At 38.8% G+C, this 12,868-nt stretch overlaps 1 protein-coding gene across 18 annotated transcripts in view; it reads left to right on the top strand.

The window, feature by feature from the left end:
- Positions 1-12,868, top strand: part of MSRA (methionine sulfoxide reductase A) — an 813,898-nt gene that overhangs the window by 540,710 nt on the left and 260,320 nt on the right. For 17 of the 18 annotated variants that reach the window (XM_064272627.1, XM_064272626.1, XM_064272634.1 and 14 more), the window contains one exon: positions 10,276-10,380. The exons of the other annotated variant lie outside the window; for it this stretch is intronic. In XM_064272627.1, the coding sequence (XP_064128697.1) occupies positions 10,276-10,380 (105 nt within the window). The remainder of the gene's footprint in view (positions 1-10,275; positions 10,381-12,868) is intronic. 18 annotated transcript variants of the gene reach the window in all.

Genomic DNA, 12,868 nt, shown 5'->3' with positions numbered 1-12,868 from the left:
GCTCCTTGGATCAAGTAGACACATGAGACTATGTGGGCAGCTCCTGTCTGGAGAAGAGATGAGAGGGCAGAGGGGGGCAGAAACTGGCCGAATGGACACGAAAATAGAGAGCGGAGGAAAGGAGTGTGCTGCCTCATTAGAGGGAGTAGGAGTATATAGCACAGTGTATATATTTTTTATATAAGTTTTTATATGAGAGACTGACTTGGTTTGTAAACTTTCGCTTAAAGCACAATAAAAAAAAAAAAAAAAAGGTCAGGGCCTCCCAACCTGCCCTGAGTTCCTGGCTTGGGGGACTTGGTGTTTTTTTTTTTAACACCGTGAGACTGGTTGCAGACAGGTATCAGAACGGAGTGGGATGGGAGGCGTGTGAGGGGAAGGAAGCGCTTCTCTGCTGTGAAACTCCTGGAAGGGTAGGAGTTATTTTGCCCCTGCACTGTAGGTTAGATGCTTACACTTAACTTTGCAGGTCCAACACCGCTTCCACCCGGCTCCAGAAGCTGCTGCAGACATGCTGCTACCCAGCCTCTCCTGATGTGGTAAAATATGTCCAGAATGCTATTGCTCACCTCAGCCTGTTGCACCAGCTGACCCAGCCAGCAGGGTTTTGAATTGTTTCTCCTTCCCCCTAACGCTCAGTCTTACTCTTCAGCTTTGCCTTTGATGATCAGGGCTCCTGGATTGTCATATATAATTGATTCACTTGTTTTTTTGGGTCTTTATTGTAAAGGGGATGACGGGAAGCATCTGTCTTCTGCCATCTTGGCCTTTCTCCAAACCCCTCTTCTTATGTAGCCCCACTTATCACAAGGTACAAAAGGCCACATTTTGAAATTGGTGATTTAATTTGGCAGCAACAAGGAGTCATAGTTTCTTAGTGAACAAGGGTTTGTTAATATCAGTCAGGCAGTTTAGTAAAACTGTGTTTATTCTCTTAAACTGCAAGGATACCACGATCTCTAATTGGCAGGTTAATTTTGCTAATATCTCATAATCACCGCCTATCTCATGGCGGGGTGGGAGTTGATGCTGATGTAGGAAATAGCCATTTATCAGCCCACTACATATGTATCCTTTTGTATGCTTCATGTTCTAGAGAAACTAGCTTGAAGTGTTAACACGGGGTGTGAAGTTTAGCCTCTATAATCAGCAGGTTGGATATAGAAACTAGTGAGCTGCTCACTCCTATACTAGTTACTACTAGTTACCTTTGTGGTAATATTAAGACACCTCCAGTGGCACAAAGAATGGTTGTAGTTGACTTGTTGGTTTTGGTGGTGGGTTAGTTCATTTGTTTCCTGTGGAGTTTTCTTGATCAAATATTCAAATGTGTTTATAGTACTCCTCTGAGAGAATAATCTCTGAAGGATGTTCCCTATTACATATACACCAGAGGATTATAAATTCCCCGCCATGTCTCTCCATGATGGACCAAAAAAAAATTACAATTGCTGTAATAGTATTTTTTGTAGTTTTCAATCAATATGACACCTTCAACGATTACTTTTCCCTTTGGACACTTTAAGTGACTGATGAGACAAAAGAAAAAAAGCCAAGATGAAATGACAGCATAGACAACTCCTCTAATCCTATAACGAATTCCACAGGGCATCAAATTTTGATGTATTAGGATTTTTTTTTTTTTTTTAAACAATGAGTACATTGTTAGAAATCACATTTTCTATCTGCAGGAGCTGGAGATGCAACTGAGCTGGCATCTTACCTCTATATAGTTAATTAACAAGAGAAAAAGTAGTGTTTTGAATCTTGTATAGGAAAGGGGGAGGTATTATTCATCTACACTTTCTCCTTCCTTCAAACACCTGGATCTTTTTGTGTGCTCTTTCATTTGGCTTAACAGTTTGGATGGATCTTGTTGGCAGAGAAAGATGAGGGAAGTTGAAGAATATTACTGTTTAATGAAAAAAAATAGCTATAGCTCACATCTCTCCATCTTGCCTAAAGAATATAAATAAAATAGATCAGTTCTTTTTATTTTAAAGAGCAGTCCCTTATTTGAACCCAGACTATAGGCAATACTGATTGTATAAGAGTTATTTCTTGTCATCATATTAACATTCACTCACCATTGAGTCTCCAGGTTGGCAGTTTATAGGTGTTCAATAAATTTGTATTAGTTATCGAGTAAATAAAGCTATCATGTTGGCCTATACAGTAAAGTGTTAATATTAATTATTTCTAGTACTTTTCACATTTTAGGATATGTAGTGTGGCTTATGTATAATTCAGTGGTTAAGGATAGAAAGTCTGAGCAGAGCATGAACTTATGGTTCCATTTAAGGGACTGGTCGTTAAGCAGGTGAGTGGCTGTTAAGCATAGACATCCGTTGTGATGAAGGTTAAGTAAGTAGTGGAGAAATTCAAAACAATTATCCTCTGATTCATATGTATTTATTAATATCATATTACATGTTCACTGTTAGAGAACTACAGAGAAGAACCAGTGTCATGGTTCCTTTTTCAAGGAGCTCACTATGTGTGAGGAAAGACTAAATGAACATTCTAGAATAATTACCACTCAACTGTTACACTATGAGGATCTGTTTCCAAGTATAATAAGAATTCAGTGGATGCTCCAACAGTGGGGTTTGTAGGAGAAACATCGTTTTATAAATCCCCTCTATGTGCCAGTCACTGGACTTTGCTACATACAATTATCTTTGCTCATCACAATAACTCTCTGAAGGACCTCAAGAGATGTAATTCACTTGAGGAGCCTGAATTTTAGTACATCAGATCCCATTGGATCTACCTAACTGTGATTTTACCGCTGCAGCATGGCTTTTCTCAAGATCTCACACTCAGGACCTTAAATGACCTTGACAATACGGGAGGGCTTGGATTAACAAATGACTAAGGGGAGGACAATATCAGCTGGGGGACAGAGGTGGAGGTGTGGATTTCCTGCATCAGAAGGAAGGTGTGGAGGAAATGAAGTTGGTTATAAGGCCAGCTTATGGAAGGTCCTGGTGGGCAGACAAAGGATCCTGTAGGTTCCTGGACAGAGTCAAGGTATGAAAGAAGAAGCAGGGAGGAGAAAGCATTGGATTCTGGCTAAATTCTGGATTGTGTCAGTCACTTATAAGTTTTGAGACTTGGAGCAAGTTATTCAATCTCGCTAGACTAGGCTTTCCTATCCGTAAAGTGGACATAATAGTATTAATATTGACAACCTGAAGAGTGGTTGTGGTAATAAAATGATTTTTATGGATTCAAAAGCAAGGTACATTATACTTCGCAAGGTATAAAGTGCTATTAACAAAGGTAGGGGTTTTATGGTTTATGCAGCAGGGGAGCCTGGAGGCAAGGCCAGCTTTGAGGTTTTTATAGTAAAGGGACTGATGGGGTGAGCTTCTGGAGCAGGCCTAGGACACTAAAGCAGAAAGAACAAGCTCCTGTGTCACTTTACCTCTTATCTTTGAATCTCTGCTTTTGGTGATATTCACCTCATTCAAGATGTCCTCCCCTCTCCTTCCTGAATCACCCTGACCTCTTCATTCCACAATGGCTATTTCCCTGTCTATGTAGCTAATATCCTGATAAGGTCATTGTTGTTGTTGTTGTTAGGTGCTGTCTAGTTGGCTCTGACTCCTAGCAACCCTGTGTACAACAGAACGGAACACTGCCCGGTCCTACACCATCCTTACAATTGTTGCTATGTTTGAGCCCATTGTTACATGCACTGTGTCAATCCATCTGGTTGAGTCTTCCTCTTTTTCACTGATCCTCTTCTTTACCAAGCATGATGTCTTTCTCCAGGGACTGGTCCCTCCTGATAACATGTCCAAAGTACAAGTCTTTCTATCCTCCCTTCTAAGGTGGCTACATGATTGTAAATCAAACTTACGCTGTCTCTTCATTGTCTGAATGTGAGCATATTAGACCTGGCTCAAGTCCGGTCTCCACTACTTAATATTTGTGTGACTATGGACACATTCCTTTACCATTCTGTGTCTCAATCTTCTCATCCAAAAAAAAGGGAATTATGTTACCTATCTGTGTTTTTGTGAGAGTTAACTCCATTAATATGTATAAAGTGCTTAGAACAATACATGGTATTTAATAAATGCTATGTAAGTTAGCTATTCATAGTATTATTATTCCTAGGGAATAATCTCCCTAAGGATAAAGAAAAGTCTTATATTTCCCTATTCACCCACCCTCTTCATTCATACTACAGATTTTTGTAACGGCTTAATATCCTTCCTCCTTTGATCTGATTTCTTTCTACCCTCTCCCCATTCACTCCCTCTGTTGCCACCCTCTATTCTTCTTTTCTCCCCTTCCCACCCCTTCCCTTCCCTCTCAGTCGCCCTCGCCCTTCCTGCCTTCCTCCGTTTCTTCCTTCCTTGAGGCCTTTGGGGCTCCTGCATTCCTCCTGATAACTAAGATGGTGAGTATTGGGATGCAGAAGAGCAAAGGTTGAGAGCTGGCTGCTTAGGGAGTGTCCTGGGCTCTTTAGTTATTATTAAAAATCACCTGAAAAATCTTGTAAAAATATAAATTCCTAGACTCAATCCCACCAATTATAAAATAACAGTATAGTAGTAGTAGTAGTAGCAGTCTAACAATAGTACTACTACTAATAGCTTTTATTGGTTGAGCTCTTACCATGTGTAATGGGCCAAACTATTCTAAAAGCTTTCCATGGATTATTTAACTAACCTTCAAAATAGTCCTATGAGGTAAGTACTATTAATTTCCCCATTTTGTAGATAAGGAAACTAAAGCCCAAAGAGTAAAAAATTTTACCAAGATCACACACCTGGTGAGTGGCCAGGAGTAAACCCCGGAAGCAAATTCAGGCACTTGGTTCCCAAGCTGAAGCTCCTAAGTACTCTGCCATATACTTCCTTGGTCTGGGTAGTGTCCAGCACTCTGCATCTAGACAGGAACACTATTGACTGTGATCTGGTGACCACTGGCCAGATCTTGACATAAAGGAGAGAACATGGGAAGCCACGTAGATTATGTGGGTCTTCTGATTGACTGGCTCACCCTTGGAGCCCTCTCTTGGTCAGGCTAGATGAGCCTGCCCCCAGGAGCCCCTCCCTTGCTCAAGCTCCTCTTGGTGCAGATTCATTCTCCTTATAGAAATCTCCTCTGCATGAGGTTTGCCCACTCTGTTAGGAAGAGCCATCATTTCTACATAGAATTTGGAGTATGATTCTCAATTCCTGTCTCACTTGCTCATCATACTAGTTCTCTGGCATAGTATGATGATGACAGCCTACATTAATCCAGTATGACCTCACCTTAACTTAACTAATTGTATCTGCGAAGATCCAATTTCCAAATAAGGTCACATTTCAAAGTTCCAGGTGGACATGAATTTCGGGGGACACTATTCAACTCAGTAAAATACTTAACCAATATTTCTAGAATGAGTGGATGAATAAAATAAAAATTAGACACCTTCCCCTGGAGTTTATTCTCCTTGAGTTTAGTCCAGACATCCATTTTAAGAAACCACAAAAGAATATTAACAATAGAAACCTCACTTTTGTGTGTACAGTATAATGTATATACTCTTCCCAAATACTTTTTCACATATTACCTCATTTAATCTTTGTAACTGTCCTGTCAGAGAGGTTATTTTTATTCTCATCTAAAAACAAGTACTAAGTATTTAGAACTGTGGTTTAAGATACTTCTCGTTACTTCAATTTTAATCCTTTTTCACTCCATTACTGCTGATTAGAGAACAGTTATAACATAATAATAAGGCATATAGACTTCTATACCGTGTGCCAGGTACCATTTCAATCCCCCATTGGCAAATGAGGAAACTGAGGCATAGAGAGGTTACACCAAACCAAATCCATTGTGGCAGAGTTGATTCCGAACTCATAGTGACCCTGTAGGACAGAGAAGAACTGCCCCATTGGGTTTCCAGGGCTATAATCTTTATGGAAGCAGACTGCCACATCTTTCTCCCACAGAGCAGCTGGTGGGTTCAAACTGCCAGCCTTTTTATTAACAGCCATGCACTTAACCATTGTTGCACCAGGGTTCCTCTCTCCAATAATGGGTCTGACCCGTAGTAAAGGCACAGCTCATTCGCACCCCCACCCCACCCCTCAAAAAAACTCACCATGGAGTCAATCTCACCTCATAGCAACCCTATAGGACAGAGTAGAACTGCCCCTATAGGGCTTCCAAGGAGTGGCTGGGGGATTTGAACTGCTGACCTTTTGGTTAGCAGCCGAGCTCTTAACCACTGTACTACCAGGGCTCCTAGCTCATTTGCCAGGGAGCTGTAATTTGAACGAGCTTCTCTTCTCCTCTGGTTGTGCCAAGGTCACACAGCTGCCAAGTGGCAGAGCCAGTATGCAGACAGAGGAAGTCTGGCTCCATAGTGAGTCCTCCTCTCCAGTGCGCAACACTGCCTCCCTGTACAATCCGTCTGCTCACACATCTCACCAAGCTCTCTGGTTCTTTTGCATTTTCATCTAAGGATAGGCCAATTTCCTGTTCTCTCTTCTTGCCCTAACAGTCAGCAATAGCAAAAACTAAGCATGCTGACCCAGAAGAGTTGAAGAAAACATTGTCCCCATAGGATGGAAAGCTATGAAAGAGGACTTAAAAAATTGGTTGATTTATCTTGGGGTTCTTTTTAAAAGCATCTGGTTCCGTGGCTTACTCAGCCTCCATGTAGCTCAGAATGATTCCAGAACGCCTGATTTTCTCCCGCAAAACACTTCCATTGTACCTCTTCTTGGATGTTTTGTCTTGTAAGAAGTGGTCACTCATAATCTAGCCCTCTGAGTTCATTCGCCTTCCTCAGGGATTATGGAATAAGACAAGAGGAAAATCTTCAGAGAGAACATTCATCCTTTTCATTTTTACTTTAAAGATATTTTTGAACAACAATTTTGAAGCACCTACAATGCTACTGTGATTTTTTTTTTAACATGCACATTTGCACATCACATCTATCATGCTATTTACACGACATTATGTGAAGACACAGCTCGAAGTATTTTTAAGATATAGCCTTTTATCTCTGGAAGCACAAGAAAGTGTTTACAGATTGGTCACTGAAATCGAATTAGCCTAGCACATTGGTTCATTTCTGTAAAGTGTGGCCATTTCTGTAGGTGGTTCCTAGTCCCTTAATCTTTTTGATTATTTGCACTGTGTATTTTTACACAGGTTCTTTTACTTTGGAGAAATAAAGTAAAGAAACTAAAATGTGAGTTTGGCGAGGGTATCTCAGCACTGTTTATCAATGCAGATGGATCTCGAATTTTAATGGTAGTAGTTTCTTTGAAACAACCAGGCTTCTTTAAACACTTCCACAAATAATGTCAGTATTCAGATTATGTCAGAAAGTGTTTGCTGGTGGGTGGAAATCTTTCCTGATCAACTGTTGCTGCCAGAAAAGAAGAGCCAATCCTGTACAATATTCTTGACAGCCTTGATTTCTTAATCTGGGCTACTGCCTGTGTGACATTTGCAGTCATGAGGTGACTTTGGCCTTGTACATTCAGGAGCCTAGCATGGAGTTATAGAACAAGCCCAAGCTTCCCCTCCAATTTAAATCTTGACTGAACTTTGCCACTTACTAGCTGGGGTAACTTTGTGTGAGAAAACTTGTGTTTCTTTACCTGTAAAATAGGGACCAGATCTTTCTTGCAAAATTGTTGTGAGCATTAAATGACATCATGCACGCACATAAAGCGCCTGCCAAATTGTCAGTGTAAGGTAAATAGTAATGGCTTTTGCTATGGGTGGGACATTGACATTGTATTGTAATGATTATATTTCATCATGTGGTTATACCATAACTTGTTTCTTTTTTGTTTTACTTTTGGCTTTCTTAGAGTGCTGTACAGTTATAATAATGATTAATGAATTTTTGGGTATATATATATTTTTTTCCCATTATTTAAGGCTATATCTTTGGGATAGATTTCCTGAACCACTTAACTAAGATGAATGAACATCTTTGTGGTTCTTGCTACATATGCCAGTAGGTTTCAAAAAGATTGTAGGAATTTAAACTGCTACCAGCCATATAAGTGCACCAGTTTTATTGAATCCTCAACTGCTCCAGGTTCACTTTTAAGCATTTTTACAAAATGTAATTATAAAGAGATGGCATGTTAATGTTTTAATATGCATTTCTTTGATCCCCAATGATGTTGAGTACTTTTTATGTCTTGATTTACATTTCTTTCTTCCTATGCCTTGTTTATATCTTTTGCCTTTATTTCTATTATGGTTTCAAAGCTTTTCTTACCAAATATATCTGTCATATGACATACTGTTACCATTTTTGATAGTCATAGGGTTTTAATGTTTATGTAGTTGAAGTGTGTATTTAAACATTTCAAAATACAAGGTAATAAGACTTTTAAAGTAGTTCAAAAGTGGTTTTACAGTCACATGATTACTATACCAGTTAGTAATAAAACATTAATAACCCAATATAAAAAGGACAGGAGCAAAAATTAGACCAAATAATAAAGTAAACTTACTAATAAACATAATTTTTTATCTCAGTAATAATTTAATTCATTCAGTATATAACAGTAGTATACTGTTTTGCAGCTATAAATTGCTAAGGATTAAAATTACTTTAATAGTGATAGAGTAGCCCTCAAAGATGCTGCTGACGGGAGAGAAAATTGAAAAACTGTTTGTCACTAGGTATCAAGAAACTCAAAAATATTTATAAACATTGGTTTAAAAATTCCACTTATTTAAATATGGCTTGAGGCAGCCTAAGAAGTATAGAAAATGATATACAAGATATTTGTAGTTAAAAATAGAATTCAGTCTAAATGCCCAGTGATAGGAAATGATTGAATAGGTAATAGTACAACCACCTAATGGAGTGTGATGAAGTCATTATAAATGATGTTTTCTAAAAATTTCAATGACGTGGGGAAATACAGTATACTGGTAAATGGGGCAAGATGCAATGATTACATAAAACAGTTTCCATGTGGGGTGGCATGTTATGTATCTGATATACATCTAGAAAGAGAGACACAAAAAATATTGATAGTAATTATCTTATATGGTAGTATTATAGATGATTTTTATATTCGTTTTTATTTTTTACACTTTCTAAGCTTCGCACTGTTTGCAAAATTGTTTCTATAATCAGAAAGAAATTTAAAAATTAAAAGGAAGGTTAAATATAATGAGTAGATTTCTTCCCTTTTCTGGATCCATGTTTCTGAATGTTTACCTTGCTCTTTTTCCTTTGATGTATTGGAAGGAACTCTGGACAAGAAATCAGAAGGTATTTCTTTAGTTAATGGCCCAGTAATTCACTAGCTGTGTGAACTTCGGCAAATCTAACTTATTTGTATCTCAGTTTTCCCAACTGTAAAATGGGGATTTCTACCTTTTCTGCCTATACCATCAGATGGTTGTGAGAATAAAGTGAGATAACATATGGGGGGAAAAAAACTGTTGCAAACTAAGTTAATAAAAAAAAATAATAATATAGAGGTGAGGTTAATATGTAGGGGCTTATTATTTACCATGTTCTAAAACTGTAAAATAAGAAAGAGCATGTATTCTATAGGTAGAAGTGGTACTGCAAACCCCTGGTTTCCTGAACCCAAAACTACCTTCAAGAATTGGCCCTCCCCTGCTAACAGTGCGTGCAGCAAAGATGTATTTGTTCCAGTAGTTGTTTACGACAGAGGTGAATTAGGCTGAGAAAACACTGGGTATTTCAACTTGCCCCTGGCCTCAGTGTTAACAACACAGCAAATATGTTCCTCTGTTAACTAATTCATCTGATGGGAACAAGTTAGAAGCCTGTTTTTTATAGGTTTCCTATCTGGCACTGTCTCCCTCTGTAGTGCAGCAGAGTTTACTACATATAGCATAAGATGATGGTAAAAATAAACTGGCTCATTCCCCATTCAGAGTTTTCAAACCTTCTTAAGCACAGTGTCATATTGGCTCTATAGGTTCTTGAGAACGAGATTAGAAAAATAAAAACCCCAGTTTGTTTCCTTATGAACTTAAAAAAAAAAAAACGGAACACAATGAAGACACTAATCTTGCTCAGGAAACTTGCTAGAGAATAACTGTATGCTTTTATACAAAAAGAAGTTAAAATATCACCGACAGAGACTTAGGATGAAACTGTTAAAGTACAATTAACCTCCTACCCTCTTCCTCCAGAGGGAAGAATTTCAGCTTGTGCCTGTTGGTTTTTGAAACAAATAACTTGTAATAAATTGTTTTCAGTACATTTTGGTTGTATGTTCCATTTCTTTCAAGGAAAAACTGGTCATGCAGAAGTAGTCCGAGTTGTGTACCAGCCAGAACACATCAGCTTTGAGGAACTGCTCAAGGTCTTCTGGGAGAATCATGACCCAACACAAGGTAGAGTGATGAGTGAGCCAGTATTTAATTATCTTACTAATTACAGTTGGGATAATTAGTATTTGAGCTGTATGGAAGAGGTGAACCTTGAAATCGCACAGGAGCTCAAGAATATGATTGCAGACATTTATTGACGAGAGGAGGAGGGACGGGGGAGAAAGAGGGTGAGAGAATAAAGGCACAGCCACATTTGGCGCCCTCCCCCCTTTTACAGCTGTCAGGGGTGGGAAAATTCCCACATAGAAAAACGCCAGACAATAGAGATCCGTTCACCTTTGATTATTGCATTATTCCTCCTTAATGCAGTCTTTTGTCTACAAAATTAAAGTGTCTTTCTAGCAGCTCCAAAGTTTTCCTGATTTATGGTTCCTTTATTTCCTTCAATTTAGCCTTTCTCATCTTTTAACTTGATCAGGCTTTTTTTTTTTTTTTCAACGTCTGTGGGCGATAAGAAAAAAATTGAACATAAAGGTAAAATACAGTATTCAGTGAATCCACAATGCTTCAATTATTTAAATATTTCATTGTTTTCTTTGGAGTTTGTTACATGGAGATATAACATATTTTGGCTATAAACAATGGTGGCCAGAAACTTCATTTGAATTCACACACATGCAAAAAATCCCATGTTGGCAAAAATCATTGTAACATTCAATAATAAAGCAATTTCCAAATTTCATTTTACCAACCTTACAAGCACCACTTTGCCAATATGATGATCTGATATTATGAAGCTTATGAATTGAGAGGAGCCGTGGTGGAGTAGCGGTTAAACGTTTGGCTGCTAACCAAAAGGTCAGAAGTTCGAATCCACCAGCTGCTCCTTGGAAGCTCTATGGGGCAGTCCTACTCTGTCCTATTAGGTAACTATGAATCAGAATCAACTCCATGTCAATGGGTTTATTTTTATAAATTGAAAAGTCACATATAATTGATGTGATTTTCACAACACTTGTTCATTTGGCAGTCTATTTAACAGAAATAGTTTTCCTTTGGTGTCAGGTTTTTGTGTAGTGGGTATGCGATATTGGCTGTTTAGTGATGAATGGATGTGCATTTCCAAATGTTTGTCATACTTTTTGGTGGAATCTTAATATTACCCCAGTAGTGCAAGTTGATGGTTTCTAAGTTTTGGTTCTAAGAACCATCCAAGGAGGGTAAAGGTCAAAGCCAAAGCAAGAGCAGCAGAGCAAGGCTCTTGATAAGCTTGAGAAAGGCAGGGTAGGTCAAGGATTCAGGCAGACCAACCAGGATAGGTGAAGGCTTAAGGACTGGACCTAGGAAGAAGGCCAGCGGTAGGGTTTTCATTACAGTAGAGTCTGGTTTGACATGGGGGGATAAGTCCCTGGTAGGGTAGGAATGAGGTATGGGGCTGGAGAGGTAGAAGACTGGTAAGATAAGAATACTATAATCAAAAGATTCAGTTTTCACCGCCGTTTGTAATACTGGATTGTCATATCATATGAGACAGGTAGGCCTAAGGGGTAGACAGCCTTGGTTCAGCAGGAAACTGACTGGTGAGCATTATAAATAGGAGTGGTGACGGCCAGGAGGTCATACTGGTAAGATTTCTAGCTGGAAGGAGCAGGCCATTCAGTCATTTGATCATCAAAGCCAAGGATCAGGGCAGGATGCTGAGACCTCCAAAATTGTTAATGGAGACACACATCTGGAGCCCAGGCAAGCCTGAGGTATTGTAGGAAACTTACTCACAGGCCCGCAAGATTGGGTACGTGCCTTTGGCCTGGCTAACCATAATGCTGTGCCTTGATAGAATCTCCTTAGACCCAGCCCTGGCAAAATTCCTAATCCTATCATTCCTATCATTGACATTCCTAATGGAATTATTCCCAATTCCTATCATTGACATTTTATCACATCTACACACCTTGTCAGATTTGGTCACTAGCACTGGCCCCTGAATCTCTGGAAAATTCTAATTTAGAAGAACTTGTCATTCTCCTTCTCCCCCACGTATTAATCTTGTCTCAAATGCTTTGGTCCTTACAATTCAGCTATCTCTTTTGAAATTAATGGTTTACTGTCCAATAATGTATTAATGACCAGTATTAGCTTTGGTTACTATTGTTTCAGAGGTATTTTGTTTCTAACAGGGGATTCATAGACTCAGGCTATAGAAGACCTTACTTCGCAGACTAGACCCTTTTAGATTCAATACTATTAGACAAAAGACTAAATTGCTAATGGTGCAGTTAACAAGTTTTGAGTTTTGAGTGACATACTTTTTTCCACTGATATTTTGGACAAATTACACATGTAGGAGGAGAGTTTTTCTACCCTTGAATATATTTGTTCCTGTTTAGTATAGTGCTTGGTAACAGTCACACATATTAAATCACAGAATACCCAGTCTTTTCACGTTATTAGTAGAATGACCTTTTTAGATAGCTCAGTATAATGACTATGGTAACAGTATTTTTCTGCCTTGCAAAGTTTTCCAAGACTGTTTTGGAAATAGACCCTGCTT

The sequence above is a fragment of the Loxodonta africana genome, chromosome 19 (assembly GCF_030014295.1).
Source record: "Loxodonta africana isolate mLoxAfr1 chromosome 19, mLoxAfr1.hap2, whole genome shotgun sequence".
NCBI lineage: Eukaryota > Metazoa > Chordata > Mammalia > Proboscidea > Elephantidae > Loxodonta > Loxodonta africana.
Note: the sequence above shows the minus strand (reverse complement) of the source record. Positions and strands in the feature narration are given on the sequence as shown.